The sequence below is a fragment of the Arvicola amphibius genome, chromosome X (genome assembly GCF_903992535.2).
Source record: "Arvicola amphibius chromosome X, mArvAmp1.2, whole genome shotgun sequence".
Lineage (NCBI taxonomy): Eukaryota > Metazoa > Chordata > Mammalia > Rodentia > Cricetidae > Arvicola > Arvicola amphibius.
Genome location: NC_052065.1, coordinates 15,612,922 through 15,635,211, shown reverse-complemented (window position 1 = coordinate 15,635,211; position 22,290 = coordinate 15,612,922). Strand labels below are relative to the sequence as shown.

The 22,290-nt window shown below is 40.1% G+C and overlaps 1 protein-coding gene across 3 annotated transcripts in view; it reads left to right on the top strand.

The window, feature by feature from the left end:
• The window catches only part of Wwc3 (WWC family member 3), a 109,033-nt gene that overhangs the window by 29,044 nt on the left and 57,699 nt on the right, over positions 1-22,290 (top strand). For all 3 annotated transcript variants that reach the window (XM_038317241.1, XM_038317240.1, XM_038317239.1), the window contains exons 2-3: positions 12,322-12,431; positions 15,757-15,960. In XM_038317241.1, the coding sequence (XP_038173169.1) occupies positions 12,416-12,431; positions 15,757-15,960 (220 nt within the window). In that variant the 5' untranslated portion in view covers positions 12,322-12,415. The remainder of the gene's footprint in view (positions 1-12,321; positions 12,432-15,756; positions 15,961-22,290) is intronic.

The following is a 22,290-nucleotide window of genomic DNA, read 5'->3' as shown; positions in this document are numbered from 1 at the left end:
GTGGCAGGCTGTATTCAGTGTTGATCAAGTCAAGTCTGACTCATCCTGTATATGCAGCAGTGCACCTGCTAGGCATGCCCTAGAGTTCCACTGGGGTTGAGTCAGAGTTAGAGGAGATGCCAGTCTAGCCCTGAAGGCACCAATACTAGGGAAGATGTGACATGTAAATAGGCACACCATAGAATAGAGCAAATACTGAGGACAGCCAAAGAAAGACACTTCACTCAGGTGCCGATTCTTGACAGGAGGAATCTGGATCACAGCCTAGAAGGGGCATATGCACATGAACAGTACATGAGTGAGTAGGAACTGAGACAGAGAGAAAGCATGATCTGATTTGGGAGGTAGTGTTGCTAGGGAAGCAGATGGATGACGAGCCAAAAGGGAACCAAGAGTTCCCTGCATGTCGTTTTATGATTTCTGAAACCTGGTTCTTTTTTAATTCCGACTAAAGACTTGCAGAGGACAGGTTTTTAGGGGCCCCAACACCAGTCAGATGGTTTTCTGCTGCCATCAGTCATAGAAAAAAATTGTAGAAGTTAGGTGACACCCTAAAGCTGAGGTCTCCAGAATAGTATGTATAAGCCATCAGAGCCTGAACAGTTGCTTTTGGTGAGCTTAAGATGGGAAGAGCTCAATGTGTAAAGGACATGCTTGTTTTTAAGGAGTTCATACAAAAAGAAATGTAAAGCATCCAAGTTATAGTTTTTATGATCACTACATTTTAAAATGATGGTATTTTTCAGTACGTAAAGAATAAAATGTTTCAATATAGTGAGTTAAGTAAAATATGTCTTTGCAATTAGTTGAACCTACTTTTTAAAAATTAAGTGTGTGGCTTTCACTGTGTTACAGTACTGCCCTAGGGAAATAATTTTACCAACTAGGCTGAATTTTGCCTTTATTTCTCCTTAGTTTTTATATCATTACAGCCAGGGGAACAAGACATTTTTATGTCATCTGTGGAATGTGAGCATGATGGACTTACTGAGAAATTCTTTTCCTTGCTCCTGCTGGGTGACTGTGACTGGATTGGTTGGGCCTTGTCTGGGTGTGGTTTCCTTTGGGTGGTACACTGGCAGGTTGGTCTGAGGTCAACTTGCTTTTAAACTATGTTCCACTCATACAATATTATGCTGCTAAATCAGAATAATAATGACATTCTTCTAGTATTTACAGGAAAAATAATACAGAAGGAAAATAAATCTTTATGGAGTATAGAAAAAGTTCCAGAAGCCTTGATATGGGCTTCTGTCTTTCTGCTTCATCAAGCGCACATACACCCTCTAAAAAACGGAAGAAACTGAGATAGAATTGAGTAATTAATCCAGGCTCAACAGCATTACTATATAGTTTTTCACCTTTCATTTTTTAAAAAGTTACCATTGTTTATGCCAGTGATTCAATAAAGTATGTATTAAGGGACCTTACATTCAGCCACGTGTTAGTTGATGGCATATCCCAGATCTCGCTTCCATCATGCTCGTGCCTGAACACGTTTGAGAACCAGTTGAATAGGATAGCTGTGGGAGCTGGGTCTGGGAAGTTTGGACTTTTTCTAAATGCCTTCTCTACTGATTTGTCTTAGGACAACTTATTCTTTGCTGGAGGATAGAACATCTTGCCAAGATCTTGTCTCTAGATTGTCTTCTCTTGGTACTTCCTTTCTTATGGACAGACATGCATTTAGGAAGCCATGTAATGTGTCTGAAGTTGGCCTAGTCAGTACCGAATCAGAAAAAAAGGATACAGGAAGTCTTCACTGATATTTTACCTGGTTCTGGTAGCCTTTTTTTCCCACTATGGAACACATCAACCTAAAAACAAATGTCCAAAGAAGAACTCATCCTGGTCTCTGGAGTTCCACTTTTCTTATCATCTGCCACTCCCCACCCCTAAGGTTTATTTTCCTGAAATCAGGTGAGAGGGTTCATCATACAACTCCCAGCTAAGAAAGGTGAGTCCCAAGGAATAGCATCCCTTCATCAAGAAATTCATGGACTAATAGGGAATATTGACAAGTGAGAAGCGTTGGCCATGATTGAAATATAGAAACGGATGTTTCTTAGTCTTCTAATTTCAGTTGCTTAACGAAATAGATGCTTTTTGCTCATGTTAGCTCAGTATGAATGGTGAAGGGGTTTCTAAACCTGTGATACTCATCCAGACTTCTTCCATGGTGTGACTCACCAATCTTTTGGACATTTTCTGCTATCTATCTACTCCTATGCTTTTGGCCAACAGAAAAGGGAAGAGAGATGGCATGGGATTATGCCAGAAACTTATGTTACAGGCCCAGAATACATGAATTCCCCTCACATTTCTTTGATTAAAGCCCAACCATGTAGCCCAACCCAGGCAAAAGAGACTGGGAAGTGTGGCTTTTCTATGTTCTCAAGAAATACATATCACGGTTTGGTTTCTTTCCTATTATTTTGAGTAACAAGTACTCAGATACTCACAGCCTTTAAATATTAGCTCAGTTGTTGGAGTAGTACCATTTTCTTTGTTTTGTTTTTGGAGGCAGGGTTTCTCTGTGTAACAGCCATAGCTGTCCTGGAACTAGCTCTTATAGACAAGGCTGGTCTTGAGCTCACAGACATCTGCCTGCTTGCCTCCCGAGTACTGGCATTAAAGGCATGTACCACCACCACCCAGCCAGAGCAGTACCATTGTAATGACTGTTGAAAAAAAGCACTTAACACACGTCCCAATGGGATTTTGTGACATGAGGGGTTTTTTATGACAAATTATTACCTTTACCTTTTTATTTTTTACTTTTAAATTGATTATTATTGAGTTCTACATTTTTCTCTGCTCCCATCCCTGCCTCTCCCCTCCCCTTCAGTCCTCTCCTAAGGTTGCCATGCTCCCAATTTACTCAGGAGATCTTGTCTTTTTCTACTTCTCATGTAGATTAGATCTATGTATGTCTCTCTTAGGGCCCTCATTGTTGTCTAGGTTACTGCTACTGGGCTATTAGTAACATTGGCTTTCAAACTTAGGTGAGTAGGCTATGACTAGATTGTTGCACTGGGGAAATCTGTGTCCTACAGAACATGACAGTGTATGGCTTTGCAGGTAGGGGTACAGCAAACATATATACCTGATGGGAAGTACTTGTGGGTGGGGTATGATATAGAGTAGCATCACAGCTTCTTTCCACCAAAGCAGTGAAATAGATCTGATGATGTGCCTTTTGTTTGTCAGAAGCCATTTAGGCTGGGGGTCTCTTGCAAATGTGCTAGTGAAATGTTTGTGCAGAGGAGCATGCTGCATCCAATTATCTGTTCTCATTTGTTTTTACTGGGTTATTGCCACTTATGAAAAGCTGTGCATAATTCCTTACTCTGAGGGAAGATCCAGGAGCCATTTGCTCTTCAGATTAGTCCATTAGTTATTCATGTACCCTGACAGTTTTGTGTTAGTGACAATGAAAAGATTAACTGTGTTTACTTTTAAAAATTCTTATTGTCAAGAAGACTTCATCATTTTATGGAGGATTCACAATTTTCATTTAGGAATGAGCAGATCTAAGGATCTGTAGCTGACTGGGACCCTCACATTTCATTAAGGCCTTGCATGTCAGTTACAATAGTTAGACTGAATTTTGAGTAATATTACCCCTCACTTTAAATTCTAGACTTGGAACTTGATAATAAGTGTCCATTCTATTTTTATTCATATTCTCAATAAACATTTGAATCTAAAACATGCATTTAAACAAGTATTACAAATAGCTTTTCAGAACTAACATGTCAGGTTTGTGCCATGATACCTGCTATTTAAAACTGATAGACGGGGATGGCAAGAGGCCTTAGGAGGTCCCACCAAGTCTGAACAACTAAGCTTGATCTGTCTAGTCCTATACAGTGGAAGGGGAGAACTATCAACTGTCTCTGACCTCCATGCATTCCCTCTGGCACATGGATGCTCACATACATATGTGCACAAACACACAATAAATAAATGTAATAAAAAATGAGACATTCAAAGAATCTTTCTAAAGAAGCATTGCAGCTTCCTTTGGGGCACAAACAGTGTCCCCAGAAATCTGCTGCTTGCTGCTGAGTGAGAACCTTGGCTCTGGAGTATAAATGTTATGCCACCAAAACTTGAGAAAAAACTAGAACAGCACACACAGTTGAACTCACCACATAAGTAACCACAAACAGACTGTGTCCAAGTTCCGGTGGTCTTCGAAATATACTGGGAGCCAGGCATTTTAGAAAAGGTGAAGGAAGTCATTATAATTTCTTGGGGATTGGTTTGGCACTGAAATTGAGATTAATGGTGTCCTCTCTGAATAGCGTATTAAAAACAAGCATGCGTTGGAAATATAAAGATGACTTTGTTCCAGGAGACTGGAAAGTGTAGTTCAAGGGCAAGGGATTATTCTCTGGCCTCCTGATAACAAAAATGTGTACAGAATCAGTGCTTTGCTCTCTACCCCCACTTCCTGCTTACTGGCCTCTACTTTTCTATAATTTGATATGATTAGTGTGGAATAGGCTTGTCCCCTGAGCCCAGCCTGGCTGGAAAGGAGAGTGTAGGCTTCTAGGCTGACTCCCTCAGGCCCTGCTGCATTCTCAGTTGCTGCCTTATAATGGGCATAGCAATGGCTGTGAAGATGTCCATGTCCTAATACCTGTAACCTGTGAGTATATTGTTTTATGTGCCCAAAGGGACTTTACAAATGTGACTCAGTGAGAGATATTTTGATGGGTGGTTTTCCCGGTGGGTCCCATTTCATAACAAAGTTTCTTGTAAATGGGAAAGAAAAGCAGAAAAGAGAGTGGGCCATCCCAGCAATGATTCTTTGAAAATAGGAATAGGGGGAGCACAAACTACAGCTACAGGAGCTGGAAAAGGCAAGACAGCAGCTCCCCCCACTAAATATGTCCAGTCTGTGCCTTTGTAGACTACATGTGGCTGAAGACAGCTATGAATGCAGCCCAATGCAAAATGATAAACTTAGGACATTATGAGACTTTCATGGTTTATTTATTCACTCTTGTAATTTAATTACATTGTTTAAGAGCTTGAACTTTGTAGATGACAATTGCAATATCAAAAGGCTGGACATGCTCTCAAGACTTCAAAAGTAAAGCAGACCTGTGTAACCATGCTAGGTATCTTCAAACCTCTGAGAATGGTCAGAGAACAATGGGCCAACTAGCTGAGACTGAAGCCTTCTAAACTGTGAGAGAAGAAACATGTGACCGAAACAACCATGTTGGTTGTAACAAAAAAGAAAGCAACCCAGTCTGAAGCAAGTGCTGGTGAAGTGAGATGGCCGGAAGGGGACTAAGTGCCTGCTGGTCTCCAAGCTGCTGCCAAAGAGGCCACAGTCAGCCAACATGACCCCATGAGGTTCATCTGGTTATCCTCAGTGTAAATATTAAGAAACACGGGCTAGGGATATAGCTGAGTAGTAGTGTACTTGCCTTTTCCTGGCAGGTTTTAGGTTGTAGGTTCAGTGGCTCAGTAGAAGGGGGGGAGGGTTAGGAAATTGAGGCTCAGGGCAAAATGGAGTGACTCATTCAAGGTTTAATTCATGACAGTACACAGTCCTTTCTGAACTGGCACTTAGACAGCCGAACAGGATGTGGCAGACAAAGCAAAAGAAATCAAAGTCTAGGTTTCCACCACTCTCTCAGTTCATACTGCTCTGCTCTTTAAGAATGCCCGGCAGAACATAGTCTCTCTCACTTAGTAGAGACCAAGAAGTAGGATTTGCTCAGGGGAGAATCTGCGATGGCAAGATCTCTGGGTGGTGGCTCAGGACAAAGAAAGTGGCTCCTCTGTTTTTAGTTTCTAGTATATTCTGAAATTTCCACATTCTGAAATGTTATGCCACTGTTGGACCTTCTTGCCTGTTCCCTCAGGGTAAAGCATGCTCAGGCCAGATGGACTTATTCTGAGCTCTGGAGGACATGTATTAAAAATATCTCCAGAGGGTGGTGAAAGACTTTACCTCTTTGGCTGGTGAGAACCTAAGGTGATGGCTAAGCTCTATAACAAATGTTTTAATAAAAGTGCTTGCCCATTATTTATCATAAACAGCACACCACTGGGATATGCTTTAATAGTTAACTGTAAAAGCCTTGTAAACAAATTGTGGTCTGCTGCATAGAATGAAAGATTCCAGATCTTGGAAAGTAATGTTAAGAGAGCTGAAAGACATAAATATCCAACTTAAAAAAATCAGTTTATGAAATTGTATGTAGTATGATATTATTTGTGTGAAAGGTAAGAAAAATAGGGAAGGGGAACAAGGTAATATGTGAATCTAGGACTTCTGGATCATGAGTGATTTTGTTCCTGATCTTTAGATTTTACTATCTGGTTTTGTGTACTGAATTTAAGATATAGGGTAGAAAAACTTCCTAAAGCCCAATATTACCCCACCATTTAGATAGACCATGTTTTATCTGTTCATTCGTTGAGGTCTGTTAGTTATTTCCATCTTTGTGCTATTAAAAATAAGTTTTTATCTGGGCTGTGTTGGTGCACACCTTTAATCCCAGGCATAGTCAGACAAATCTTTATGACTTCAAGGCCAGTCTGGTCTACAGAGTGAGATGCAGGACAGCCTGGGCTGCTAAATAGAGAAATCCTGTCTCAAACAATTAAAAAGTAAAAAGGAAGAAAGAGAATGAAATGTTACAAAATTAAATAAAAACGGTAAGATATTTGTATGTAGTATGTGGTCACGACTATGTCTATGAATAGATTTTCTAAACTTTCTATAGTGGAAACAAAAGCATCCCCTTGTCTGCATGAGAACTGTGGGTGGAGTAGGTGGGAATAATCTAGCATCCTGTTTTGGGGGTGGTGAAAGTTGAAGAGACTGGACAGGCTCTCTGTCAGCAAAGATGGAACCTTGGGAAACAGTATGCTGTCTGCTAGACTTGATCCTTTCTTCCTCCCCTTCTCAGACAAGCTGACTCCTATTTGATGTCCTTTGCCTGTTCATGGCCTTACCCAGACACCAGCAATTGCCCTGCTGGGTAGTTTAATAGGAGGCTTTTAACTTTTTTCAGTGGGAAAAAAAGCTCTTCAAAGTTAAAGCCTTAAACATGCTTTTGTAAGAAGACAAAATTGAATTGCTTATTTATTTGCTCAAAGAGTATTATCTAATCTTTTTCCATAGATTAGAAAGGATTCCAAGACCAGAGCTGACAAACTGCCCAAACCAGCTAATCTACTGGCCTTGCTGATTCCAGAATGTTCTACTTGGGGCCCGCCTGAGTGCCTCCCTTGCTAGCAAACCCACTTATCTCCATTTTAAACATTCGGATCTGCCTGACCTGGGGAGGTGGGTGGGAGTGGTGAAAAACATAGAGCCAGCATGATTTTACTTCTGTTCAAAGGGCATGTGGGGGACTCCTACCAGGGTTGGCTGAAACGCAGCACAGAAACCAACCTTAGAACAAAAGTGCCTTTTCTTTTTAGTTTTGCCTTTTTTGTTGTTAGTTTATTTGTTTAATGCTTTTTTTATTTTCTGAGGTTATAATATAATTACATCATTTCCCCCTTCCTTTTCCTTTCTCTGAACTCCCCACTTGCCACTTCCCTTTACTCTCAAATTTGTGGCCTCTTTTTCTTTAGTTGCTGTTATTGTTCCTGTTTGTGGTTGTTGTTGTTGTTATTAGTGGTGGTGGTGGTGGTGGTGGTGGTGGTGGTGGTGGTGGTGGTGTGTGTGAGTGAATGTGTGTGCGATCATTCCTGAAAATAAAAATACAGCCTGTTCAGTCAATATAATGTTACTTGTATGTATATGTTTTCAGGGTTGATCATTTGCTATTGCATAACCAATTGGTGTACTCTTGGTTCATTTTTCAGGCAGGGCCTTATTATGTAGCTCAGCCTGGCCTCAAACAAATTTGTGATCTTCCTGCCTCAGTCTCTCCAGTACAGGGGATATAGGCACCATGCTTTACTTTGTTCTCCCCTTCATTGAGTCGTTCAAAGTCAAGTCAATTACTTTTATTGGTTAATGTGTTTCATAGAAAAAATGTAGGAAATGGGTAAGAGTTGTAAAAAAATGAAATGTACTTTTCTATACATTATTATTTTTATATAATTTTAATTGTATGCCCAGCATTTGTACCAGTAAAAGTAAATATAATGAAAATTAATAACATTTTCAAAGTAGAAATAGTCCCCTTAGAGATAATGTAATCATAGTATTAGAAGTCCTATCTCCTTGGTTCTATTAAAAAACAGCCTTTGTAGTAAAAAAAAATTAAGTATAAATAAACAAAGTCAAAGACAAATAAAACTAGGCATAAATAAACTCTTGATAGTCTTCATGGATGTCCATCACTGGATAGTACTGTCACATAGGAGTGTCTTGGAGAAACTGAGACACTTAGACCTTTTGTTTTGTTTTGTTTTTCAACAAAGGGTCCATTTGGGTCTCTTTTTTTAAAACTTTTTTTTTTGATGTCTTCAGATTTGGTGTTTTGAAGTTTGCTCTTTTTAATTTTTATGTCTCCTTTCCCTTGCTGATAAGCCATGTTGTTTCTTTCTGGTTCTTATTCTACTTTTTCCTTCCCTGCTTTCATTTGGTATGTAAGTATAGAAAAAGTGGAAGACTTCAGGGCCTTGGGGGAGGTTAGAAGGAAGGATCTCCAGTCCAGGAGAAGTGAAAAGGATGTAAATAAGTCAACTTCTGCCTTATCTTCTTCACGTAGTCTTTGACATATTTCTAACTTTTTTGTTCGGTTCCATATAATCGCTCCTCTTCTTTTTGGATCCGGCTGAGTCCCGATGTTATTTAAAAGTTTAGCCTTTCCACATACTGAGCAATTTCCTTTTTTTAATTGCATAAAGTTCATAAAGCTATCTTCTAGCATTAACAGTTTCATTTTTCATTCTTTATATTTTGTTAAAATAACACAATCACAACAGATTTTTAAATGAAATATTAGCCAAGTTGCTGTGCGCCTTTTGGCTTCTCCTTCTGGTTCACACTGCCTTGTGCTGAGAAGACTTTCTGTGCATCTTCCTACACACAATAGCTTAAAAACCATATAGGAAGATGTTAAAAAATTGCACGCATGGTACCAGGCACACCTGAAAACACCTGAATTCTCTAACCTGAACGTTTTCCATGAGAAGGTATGCATCTTGGGTTCATTGGGAAATACAAGAAAAGGAATCTGACTTTGAAGGGTGGCCTAGTGTTTGGAGTAATTTAGATGAAAAGGACTGATTTTTCTGGGATTGGAGACATAGATATTATTGTAGCTGAGATTCTCAGTGAGGATAGGAAGGACTATCTCAGGGGAAAACAAATGTGTCTTGGGCTGCCTGCTGGTTTCAAAGGCCACCTTCCTTTACAAGATTTTTGCTTGGCTCTGACTGAATGAGGAGGCTAAACAGTTAACCACATGCCTACGGAAGATGTACAGAAATGCAATAAATATGGCTCTGAGTCCTGTTTCATTTCTACTGGGCCCAATGGGGCAAAAACGGAAGTTGCTTCCAAGGCAGAAGGGGTTTGGGAGTTGGACAAATCCTTGCTAATGATTTATGAGGGGAGAAACTGACCTTTTCAGGGCACTAATGGGAGAGTAGCTTTAATCATGGGCCTGGGAAAGACTGAGGACAAGGTGGTAGACTGGAGTGGGAATGGTTTTTGCAGGGTTGGGTGGGTAGGAGGGAATCAGTCAGACAGGGTCTACCTGGAATAGAAGTTGTGTTTGTATAGCGATTGAAGTAAAAAAGAGCTAGATGCTTTGTATGGTCTTGTTTTGGGTAGGACCATAACAACAGCCCAGGTCCTGGAAGACTCAATGTTGTGTACTTTTATTTGTGTGTTTATGTGTGTGTTGGGAATGGAACTCAGGTTCTTACTCATGTTAGAGAAACACTCTATTGCTAAGCTGTACCTGGAGCCCAGTAGTGTGCATTTTAGTGCAGAGTCACTACATTTTAGGAAGAGTCTATGTCTTTATGCCAAGTGAGGTTTGATAGTTGGCAAGACAAGGGATCATGACATTTGTTCAGGATGGAAACTGATATCTTGCTTTTGGTGCTGGATGTTTCCCAATCAAATCTATGGTCTGTCACAGGTGGTTCTCAGTTTCATCCTAACAAGTCAGGAAACATGCTCTTTAGCCAGCAACAGCCAAAATAACTTTTTTAAATCCCAGACAGTGCCCAACAGCAATATCCTCATCAGACACGTGAACAAACAGATTCTGAAGCTGTATATATAACTCATGTGACATGATATATTTATTCCTCATGTAGTGTTAGCCACAAACACCTTTTTGGCAGAAAAACATTTTGATGTTTGTACAGTAAAGACATGATGAAGTAACATAGGCATCTTTGGAATGTGGTTAGTGGTTTTTCTCGAAGCCAATGGTCTGGGAAAATGTGGTGGGTGCTATGGCTTCTGAGACCACCTTTAAGAACTTCACTTTTCTGTGGTTGTAGAGGCCTTGCTGTTGACATTACTGAACTCCAAGAGGTGTAACTCCTCTTTCGCTTGCATTAAAGCAAGCATGTATGATTGTAAGAATTAATGTTTGACATAGAAAGGAAGTGGAATCAGGAAACATGCCAAAATGAAATTCATCAAAATGGCAGAAGTACCATTCAGTTTCCTCCAGGAGCAAAGAGTATGGAATTGTTATTTGAACAACTTGATTTTCTTTATAAAAAGATAGAAAGATAGGATCTTATAATTTTCCCAACAATTCTGAAGTCTAAAGTAAGTGGATTAGACTCAGCCATGTGTAGAGGTAACTTTCCCACTTGCATATGTTGATTAAATCATATCCTATGTGTAAATAATCTTAGGATTTATCTGTCTCTGTGTATGGTTCTCTAGGCTTAAATATGAATATTTACTATGTTGGGATGGCAGTGATATACTCAGGATTCAATTTGCGTTAAGGTAGAACTATTTTTGCTATGATCTGTTCCCATCGTTCACAAAATTCTGCCACTGCTGGTTTAACATGGAAGCATACCATCACACTTTTCCTCCTGGAAGTGAATCCTGTTTCAGATGTGTGTTGCAGAATAGAACAGGGAAGTGTGCAATAGGTTGGACTCTTACTGTGCTACTTCCTTTCCTCCTCATTCTCTTCCTCTTTAATGTACCATGTTTGGGAGGCTGTCCACAGACTATTTTATCTTTTATATATTTCTATTTTAGTATTGGCCATAGCTGCTTGAAATCACATGCTTAAAATGAAGATTAAAAGAATATTGAAATCAGTGTTGTTCTGATAGTGTTTTACCAACTTTTCAACCATCCTAGAAGAGATAGCTTTATTGTCCAACCAGTTTTAGGAAATCTCACGGGATTGGCTACAGTTTCAATGTCTTCAGTTTTCTGCAGCCAGGGACTTGAACAGAAGAAGTGGGAGGATTGAGCTTGTGAAATTTAGATTGTCAGATTCCCATGCATGCCAGTCAGTGTGCATTTATAGAGACAACCAAAGAGATAGCTGCCCAGACTCAGACAATTATAGGTGTGTCCTGTTTTATACAACAGCTGCTGCCCTCAAACCGGCTTGTCAATCAACATGATCGTGAGAGTGGGGGAGGGAAGAGACTCTGATTAAAGAAATCCATGGTACACCCTTTACTTTCTCTATCTCCTAGTAAGCCGAGGATCTCTTAATCAGATTTTCTTTAAGAAGAGATGTTTGTAGGCATTGTTATTTGACTGTATTTCTCTAGGAAAAGAAAAAAGGACCCTTTGAAATCTTTGATCCCTAGTGTACAAGGAACGCAGAAAGTACTCAGAAGGCATCTCACTATATTGTTAGATTTCTTGGCTTTTTACTTTTGTGCGGTGGTTGATGTTTGATTCGTTAATGGGTAGAATGACAATATTGCAAGTACCTTGTACATAGACCTAAGGAAGTGTTCATGTGTATTGTGTGGAACTGAAAGTTGTGAGGGAGGACATTTGTCAGGGAGTGAGAACAGAGCCTGGTTCTCTCCTATTCTGGAAGAGTTACATTCCATTGCCATGGCCTCATTAATCACACTATGTGGAAGATGATGCTTGTCTTACTTGTTTGGTTGGTCATCGTCAATATCTGTTTTCACTGGTGTTTAAAGTGTGCTTTGCAACAGTATGCTTTTAGTGGTGTGTGTATTTACATTATTATTGATTGTTACTTAAGCAAATCTAGTAAATTAATTTTCAACCAAGTAGTTGGGGCAAAAGCTGTCGATTAGATAATATGAATTATAATTCCATATGAAATAATAATTTAGATCAGCAAAATTATTCATATCTGACCTGACTTTGAAATTTGTTTTCACAATTTTGTTTTTCAGGATAACAAAGCCACTAACCTTTGCTGATTGTGTTGGAGATGAACTTCCTTTAGGATGGGAAACTGTATATGATAAACAAATTGGAATTTATTACATGGACCACATAAATAGTAAGTACAGTGCCACATTTTCATTGCTATATGTGTGTTTTCTCTTTTGCTTGTTTTGTTTTTCAGGTTTTTACATATAATCTCAAAAATGATAAACTCTTGCTTTGTGAAGCAAAATGATTATGGTGCCCAATGAAATATTAAGGTTTTGTAATATGGTATACTAAGTTTTCTCTAGCTGAATTCTAAATACACAAAGTAGGCATATAGTTGTACCTCAATTCTGTTTTTACTGTTTCTGATAAGGAACAAATTTCCAAGACATCCAGGAAACAGGAAAACTTCTCATGCTGATTGCAAAGTAGAACTTAGACGTTCTTAGAAGTTGACATGATTGTCCTTCCCTGATAGATAATGCCTGGAGACATTTCTTATAGCCAGGCCTGGGAGCGGTGCTGTTGGCATGTTGTGGGTGGAAACTAGGGCTGCTTCTCAACATCCTGTATTGCTCAGGATGACTGCACCATAGAGAATGAACATACTCCAAATGTGAGTAGAGCTGAGATGTAGAAACCCACAATCAGAGGCTGTACTTCATTCAGTCTAGTCTTTGCTCTTGGTGCTCTGCATCTTCATCAGCCTTTTTTGACCAATACTCAATTAAGGTTCCATTTCTGACTCTCTTTGCATTTTAATTCTAGCTTCTATCAGTACTTTTGTCATTGTTATTTTGCCATGAGCCATGTAACTTGGCTTTGCCTTGGCTTGCTTTGTGTACTTCAGCTTATTATGTATAGGTCTGAAGATCCATGTTGTTCTTTACCTTAGTAACTTTGAAGGTCTTTCCCATGCCGGGCTTGTGGGGCTAACTTCCTGGGTCTGAATCTTTGTGTCTTAGATTTCGGAGCAGTGGAGCTTTCCCATGTGGGTCTCTGAGCCTCGAGCAGTGCAGCTGTTTCAAAGTCTAGTCAGTGATGATTAGAGAAGGGGAATAAGTACTGTCCTAGCCCTGTTACCCTTCTAGGTAGGTATCTAAGTGTCAGGAAGCTTTAAGGTGGATATATCACATACTGGAAAAGGTCAGAAGAGAAGCTTAGAGACAAGTTTGAAGGTAGCCCTTCCACTGGCCCTTAGCATGCTCAGCATCTCATGACTGTGTGTGTTCAGAGCAAGGTGGACATCTAGGGTTGTCTTCCCAACTAAGGTCTCCAGGGAAGCTTTGAATATATAACACCATCTTGCACTGCGGGTTCTCTGGTTTTGGCACTGTAGCTGTGTTACTAGGCTTCTTCCTTCTCAGGGCCAGGTGATATGGATGTTGATGCTTACCAGATGGCAAAGGCAGTGGATCTATATAGCTTTCCTGGGAAGGCTGCCTGCTGTTGTGGGCCCAGGACCCCTTCTTGCCAGTCTTCTCTCATAAACTTAGCTGTCCCCTTCTCTGGTATCCCCTGCTTGCCGTTGTTGCATTCCTCCTCACGAACTATTCACAACAAACATTTCTAAAGTTCCTCTCTACTTCCCATTGTGTTCTAGCCCTGGGAACACAGGAGAGTGAGACAAGTTATCAACTCTTAAGGGTTTACTACTCTCGAAAGTGGACATGCACCTTAAGAGCAAGAGACAAAGAACTTTCTTCCAGCCACCATGAAAGTGTAGCCCACTACATGAGAAACAGTAGGAGGGGACAACAGTTGTAGTGTCGTGCCCCCTCCTTCTCTACAGACCTTTAGAGAATTCAGTTTTAAAACTCTTTAAATTTGAGGTACCAATATTAAAATTGGAACTGTGTAGGTTTATGGTGAAATGAGGGACAAAAAGATCCTAGACTGGCAGCTTGTGAGGTTCCCAAGACCCTCAGGGACACTGGAATAGTGTGAATAATGCTGTTCACCTGGCTGGTTGCAGTGGGTCCTACAGCTGAATAAACATAAGTAACATCTGGGCAGTTATTAAAAAAGCCCTGCCCATGTCCCACATTAGGCCAACTGTATCTGGAATTCTGACACTGCGATAGAACTCTGACTTCTTATATTTTGCATCTTTATTTCCCTATTTGAAATAGAGAAGGCTTGGAGAACTTTCTAAGAGTCTTCAGTGACAGTGGTGACTGAATAGGGGCAAGTAGGTGGGGAGAGTGTTTCCAAGGAGGTCTTAGTTTGGAATAGTTTCTCTTTCTCTCACCCTCTCTCCTTCCCTCCATCCCTGCTACCATCCCTCCTTCTGTGTGGATGTGTGTGCTTGCACATATGTAAATGATAACATTTAATTTACCTTTCTAGCTCTGTAAAGTAAAATTCATAGATCATAAAGGAAAATATTTAAAAGTAAACAGTCCAATCCTCCTCTGTCTAGTTGTAAAACACTCTCATTTGACCCAAAGGGAAACCCACCTTAAGCAGTCATCCTGCTTCCACCTCCGTCTCTTTCTTCCCCCTATCAGTCTGTTTTTTTGTCCCTTCCGCTTTGCCTATTCTAGACATTTCATATCAATGGGCTCAAACACTATGAGTCGTATTGGTTCTGGCTTCCTTCAATTAGCATTGTGCTTCTGAGACTCCTCCATATTGGAGGCTCTCCATGCTATTTCAGCATATCTTTATGACCCCTGGCATGTTGTGGGAGGGGGAACTCAAGAGTGAGAATTCTTTGAAGAAAGGAGTTTGGTTGATTCCCATTGTGGCTAAGCTGGTGAAGCTAGTTGATACTACTTATGGTGGAAAGGAAAGCCTAGACTGAAGCAATGTGTGCTGTGCATTTTCTGACATTGTCTTGCTTTGGAGAGTGAAAGGCCATTGTGTGAGAATGAGATGTGCTTTGAAGACTAGCTTAGAGTTACTTTCGATCTGTGTAGGAGTTAAGTCCGGAAGCAGATGAGAATCACAGGCTGGAACTCAAGAGAAAGATTGGAACTGGAGATATATCTGGGCCCTTCCCAGGCCAGCAGAGTGAGAAGGCAGAAGTGGGAAATGTCACAGTTTCAACTGTCAAGAGATAAAAAGGTCAAGATAGAATAAGAGAGGAGAGTAACAAGCTCAGTTAGGGACAGCAGTGTGTATATTACCCCACATTAAAGAGGTCTGGAAGAATAATGCTATAAATACCCTATAGCTACCTAGTTCTAAGCTCATTTAGGTTCATCTTCTCCAATGTGTATTTTCTTGTATTATCTTTCCTTTTATCTTTGTGGCATTTTCTTCTTTTCTGAGCTTTTGATACCATAGTAAAAAGTCGGCCATTCTTCAGAAAGGTTCATGATGTAGAACCTTCCATATTGTGCAACGTGGTAATTAATTAATTGAGTAGTCACGTAAAACGCCTGTCAGTCAACTTGCAAATGTCACCTTGAACTCACTTGTTTGTGATTTTGCCCTTTTCATTTCAGAGCTTACCCAGATTGAAGATCCAAGGGAGCAGTGGAGGCGAGAACAAGAACGGATGCTAAAGGAGTATTTAATTGTAGCCCAGGAGGCTCTCAATGCGAAGAAAGAAATCTACCAGATCAAGCAACAGCGATTTGAGCTAGCTCAGGAAGAATATCAACAGCTGCACAAATTGTGTGAGGATGATGGCCGCTCATATACCAGCTGTGAGTTGACTTGTCTCCTTCAATGAATATGTTTCTTTAAAGCCACTCTCTTTGCTGAGTTCTCTAACCATGGTCAGCTTTATTGGGGTGAGACAGCTTTTTAAAGTCTCAGTCACATACTATTAGACAATCCATGTTTATTAAGTTGTCTATGCTGTATACAGATTCTGGAGTATGGTGAATAACAAAGAAAGATCAGGTGTGAATGGTGTAAAGTGAGCACAGTTTAAGGCGGTGATGTGAAACAATCTCCTATTTCATATTGTCAGATTTCACTTGGAGGGTTCCACTTAGAGATGGCTGCAGTTAACACTGCTTGACTAAAATGATCTCTTGAAAAAGTTGCAGATGGCTTCATAAGTACTGAATGGGGAGATCCAGGAGTCTGCAGATATGTCAATCTCCTGTCTGTGTAAAGGCTGCTCCTAGGCTTTAGATATCATTAGGCTTTAGACTTGTTGGGCAGAACATGGAAGGAGGAAAAACCCAGTCTAATCCAGGTTTCTCTGATCCTTAAATAAGAGGCTCTCCTCTACTAGTCTCAAAAGGAGCCTTGGTTAGTTTAAAGACTGCCAGCGATGGGCTTTCATTTTACAAACACTTAGCAGGCATCTAAGTTTTGAAGGAGCCAGGTTCAGTTTCAAAAGATTGAGCCTTTTGTAACATGATCAGTCACTATTTGAACATGCTTGACCCTTCCCAAAAGAATTGCCTATACAGGTAGACCTAGCCACCATTGTTCTGGGTGCCAATGATCTTGGAGAGAACATATAAACTTGGTAGTACTAGGTTTTGTTTTTATCAATAAAATCTAGTTGAGACATGGGAGTGGGGAAAATGACTAATGACACTGCTTTATTACCAGGTATTTGATGCTGGTAATAGAGCTTTGACCACTAAAGATATAATCTTAGCTTTTTTTTCTGTGTTGTAATTCAGAATGGAATTAAGGCCAAATGCTCATGTTCTGTGCTCTTTTTTACTGCAACTCCTGCTGAATGTGCAAAGCTTAGAAGCTAAGGACTTTGGGGAAGGGTTTGCTTCTGAAGCAGGAATTAAAGATATTTCCATTGCTATGTTTCTTGAGGGAATAGAGGCAGCTCGGTTATAATGATGTGTTGCTTCCAAGTCATCTTATCTCTTGGTCATAAGATACTGGGTCATCCATGTTTATTTTTTAAACTTTCCAGCAAAAAGTGATAGGTCAACTCAGCACTGAGCTATAGAAGCTTCCTTTTCTCTACACTTTTCTTTTAAGGCGGTGCTCTAATTTTGGTAGCAGAGCAATACTGGCTTCATAGAATGCATTGACAAGTATTGCCTCTCCTCCTCAAAAGAGTTCATGAGGATTTGATATCTACACTGCCATAACTTCACCAAAAAAAGTCCTGGAGCATGATGTTCTTTGTGGAAACTTCTCAATTAGATAAAGGCCTATGTTTGTGATTCTTCTAGAGACCGATTTTGTAATTGTGTGTTTCTAAGAGTTTATTTACTGCATCTAGTTCCGAAGTCAGTATTTCTTTTAATGTTTGTAGGCTGTGAGATGGTGGTCTCTTCCTTCATTCTTGCTATTAATATTTTATGTCTTAATTACTTCTTTTTTGGTTTATGCATATGTGTGTGAGCCAAGTGCACATGCACATGGGAGCCCTAGTTCAATTATCAGCTGTCTTCCTCAATTGGTCTCTACAATATTTTTTTTGAGACAGGGTCTTTCACTGAATCTAGGGCTCCGATCAGGTTAGACTAGCTGGCTAGTCTACCATGTGGGTCCTAGAAATCCAATTCAAGTGCTTGGGCTTGGCAACAAGTGCCCCACCCACTAATCTATCTTGCTACCCCTTTCTCTTTTTAGTTTTTCAAAAGCTGAACTGTAGGTTAGTGATTTAAAACTTTCTTAATTTTTACATAATTTTTAAAAATATGAATTCTTCTCCCTCAAAATTTAGTATGCTGTTTTTCCTTTCACTTTCATGTGCTTCAGAATAATTTCTCAATTCTTTAATGAATTAAATTTGACTCATGGAACTTTAAAAAGATGTGCAGTTGCTGCTGATTTATTGCTATTGATCTAGGGCTGATCTACTTTGCTATTTATTACTACTGATCTATTGCTCCAAGAAACTATACTAGGTAAAATTTCATTCTTTTGAGATTTTTTTTTTTTTTTTGGTTTTTCGAGACAGGGTTTCTCTGCAGCATTTTTAGAGCCTGTCCTGGAACTAGCTCTTGTAGACCAGGCTGGCCTTGAACTCACAGAGATCCGCCTGCCTCTGCCTCCCGAGTGCTGGGATTAAAGGCGTGCACCACCACCGACTTTTGAGATTTTTTTATGGCCTAGCATGTATGGCTATCATAGTATCAGAAGGTTACAGACTTAGAGCCTCAAAGTCACACCAAACTGAAACATTGGCTTGTAACTGGGTCTGAGGTCATATAGTTAACAATTCTTAACTTTCAAGACAACCACATGGCAGAAATAAGGTTAATCCATATAGGATTAGCCTTTTTGTAGCTAAAGAAGAGGCAAATATTGACAGGGTTTTGTTGTTATGATTCACCTTAATACTATGGTTTTTCCCAGAAACCCTTATGTGCTTTATCTATTACATGTTTTGGTTAGGTTTCCAAGAAATAATCTCAATTCAGAATTTAGAAGAAGGGACTAGATGTAATGGAGAGATGACTTAGTAGTTATGAGTACTTGTCCTTGCAGAGGACCTGGGTTTGGTTCCCAGCGTCTACATGATGGCTCACAACTCCAGTTCTAGGGGGTCCAAAGCCCTATTTTAACCTCTGTGAACAAAAGGCACATGTGATAAATAGACATACATGTGAGCAGAGCAAAACACTTGTACACATAAAATAAAATCAATAAATCTAAAATCAAATTTTGTTTTAAAAAAGAACGAGAAGGAATACATGTCAGAAAAACTTGAATGAGGCAGGGCATTGCTGCCCATACCTTTAGTCCCTGCAGGTGGCTCTCTGTGAGTTTGAGGCTAGCCTGGTCTACAGAGTGAGTTCCAGAACAGCCAGGGCTGTTAGAAAGAGAAACCCTGTTTTGAAAAACCAAATTCGAAAAGAAAGAAAGAAGAAAAACTTGAACAATCTTTCTTGCCAATGACTGGAAAAGTAAAATGGAGTCAAGGGAAGGTATGGGCCATGACCTAGAAACTACCAATTTAGTTTGGTTTGAGCGTGGAGCCTCAGCAGTGTAAGACCTTGAAAATACAAATATCTTTAAAGTACTCGCTTTGGGGAGGAGTGAGTTGTGGGGGGCAGTGTGGTGCTGAGCCTATGGAGCAAGATTATTCACTGCTTAATGTCCCATGGAGTTGAGACACTGACAAGATTATTATATTTCCATGGGCTTTTCAGCCCTTTGATATTTGGGCAAATAAGGAATTATATTCAATTATATTTCTTCCTCAGTTAGAAAGACTCAAGATACTGTCTTTGAAGGGACCTCTGTGTCTCCAGTAGAGGTAGCTGATGACTCGGTGGTGTAATGATGTTAGGACGTGTTCAACAAGTTCCATTGCCTGACCTGCTAGAAGTAACCTTCTAGACCAGTGTCTTCTCCAGGAGTATGCTATCTTGAAGGCCAGAGTTGGGCCTGCCTGTTTTCAGGAAAAGGCTGAAGATGCCAATGGAGCTTCCTGGGGCCTATCAACTCACCAGGGAAAAAGTCAGCTATGAATGGAATCTAGGAGTTAATCCAAGTGGTTTATCAAGTGGCTGCTGTCCCTAGGGTTTCCACCAAGCCTTTTCAGTGTTCTGTTTAACCTGAGCTACTGATTACAATGAGGAAAACCCTGCTAGTCATGACTCAACTGAATTCTTTCTAGCCACAGGGTAAAGTTCAGCACAGTGATCCTGTTGGCTTAAATGCCTGTGCTCTAACAGATGGTTTATAGGCAACACTAGAGGGCCTGGGACTGTGTTTAGGAGCTGCTTCTGGCTGACTTCATGGCACACATGGCTCCAATCAGCCACATGGGATGTCTCTATATGCCAGCTAGTCAATTCAAGCAAGGAGGTAGCTAGCTAGTTCTTTGCTGTGGTACTGGGAACTGAGTGCTGTCTATCTAGATTTGCTTTCTAGTAATTACTTCCTCCATTGATAATAACTTGAAATGTAAGGAAAACAGTATTCATAAACTAATATTTCTTGTATGTTAGCATGATTGCCATTGATAATCACATGCTGTGATCTTCTTTGTTTTCTCAAAAAAAATTGAATATAAGGCTGGGGAGATAGTTTTAGTCATTAAAATGCTTGCCTTGTAACTGTGAGGACCTGAGTTCAATCTCCAGAACCCATGCAAAAAAGCTGGGTATCATGCTACATACTTGTAATCCTAGCACTGAGGAAGGTAGAGACAGGTAGATTCCCCAAGGACCACTGATCAGTCAGCCTATCCTACTTGGCAGTTCCAAGTCAGTGAGAGAGCTTGTCTCAAAAAAAAATGTGGTACCTAAGAAACAAAATCTGAGGCTATCTTTAATCTCCGCTACACTTGTGCTCTGGCACAGATATGAACAAGCAGATTTATACACAAGCAAATACTCCCCCCCCCACACACACACAGAGGAGAAGGGGGAGAGAGAATGAGAAATAATATCATTTGGACTAAATTATTTCTTTAAGGTAGTGTACCCAGGAGATGATTGAACTTAGATTGGAACCCAGATGTGTTTGTGACATTCAGTTCTCTGTACTCTTTCTTAGACAAGAAAAAGGCATATCAGAAGTGCTGATTGCAATTTTGAAACACACTCAACCCTCCTCCATTTCCAAGTTTTCTGAAAATAATGACTGACTATAAATTAGTAGGTGTCTAGAAATTATGCAAAATACATGGGGTAACTACAAGTGAGAGTACTTTCTATTTCTTGACTTTCTTGTGGACCACATTGGATCAATAAATCATCCATTCATTTTTTGCGCAGACATTTAGTGCTTGCTGTTGGTATGAACTAAATTCTGGGGACACAATTTATCCTTAATGGCTGATTGTCAGAACAATGAAGTAACAGTAATACACTTAGAAACAAACTAGAACAGCCATTTGTAATGCTAGAACAGAAGGATATCGAGAGGATTGGAGGACTGCAAGTGCATTTTGCCCACACTCTTCACACATTTACCCCTGAGTTACAGAATCACTACAATGAAACTCCATTCACTGAAGGAAAATTTTGTGTCAATGCTGGGCCATCTGGTATCTAATAGTATCTGAACCTTGTTCCTGACTAAAATAAATTCAGATTCTCTGCTGTATTAGGGAAAACATGTCTCCAGGAACAGAGATCACAACCCTCCTTCATGTCTATGAGCACCTGAGCTCACTGCCTATTGTACAGTCCTATTTTATGCTTTGTAGACCTCTCGAGATGAAACAGTTCTACACTGGACACACCCCTACTTTTTCCTACAGCTCCATTTCGCAGAATTCTTTTCTACATTTTTCATTGCAACATGTTCTTCTGTTTGCCTTCCTTTTACTGATTAATGCATTCTTTATCTCAGCAATTTTTTTTCTGTAGTTACTCCCTCATTCTTGTGAAACTCTAGCCTCTGCATGAATTTAGATGAACTATGTGACCATGTGCAGGAGCCTTTGGAAAAAAAATCTTGTCTGTGGTAGAACTGTAGTCTAAGCCACAGGTCTGCAAACTATGCTAGGCCTGCAGGCTGAATTCTATCCATGAAGGTGTTTGCAAAAACATTTCTTGGAACTGAGCCATGACCATTTACTCACTTATTGTCTATGGCAGTTACAACAGTGAATCAAGTATTTGAGACAGGCTGTATGGCCCAGAGAACTGAGAAAATATATTTAATATTTGTCTCTTTATGGGAAAAGTTTCTCAGCCTCAGTCTACACCAGTTGTCAACCATGGGGACAAGTCTCCTGGAGGGCCCTTATCAACTGTTACTGCCTGTTAATTAGCTGTGGATGGAGTTGGACATTTTTATTGTTTGTTCCTTTAGAGTCTTTCAGGTAATTCTTGAGTTGAGGTCTGGTGGCCTAGATTGCCTGTGACTTGTCCCATCTAGCAGCAGGAATGTAACTTTATTATCATGGTTCCAAGAATGAGCTGAGCTGCCCCAAGTGTCTCTGGGTGCCTGGGAAAGAGGCGGCCTTATCTCCGGTGAGAACATGCTGACTCATCCTGGATTCTTTGGTCAGGTGGTGGCAAAGCTTGACCTTATCAGCCATCAGTGCTGCCAACATTCTTTCTGAGGCTCCAAGCCTATCCCACTCAGACTATCTTCCATCGGCACTCTGCTAAAGGTTTTCTTGTCTGCTTGTCTGG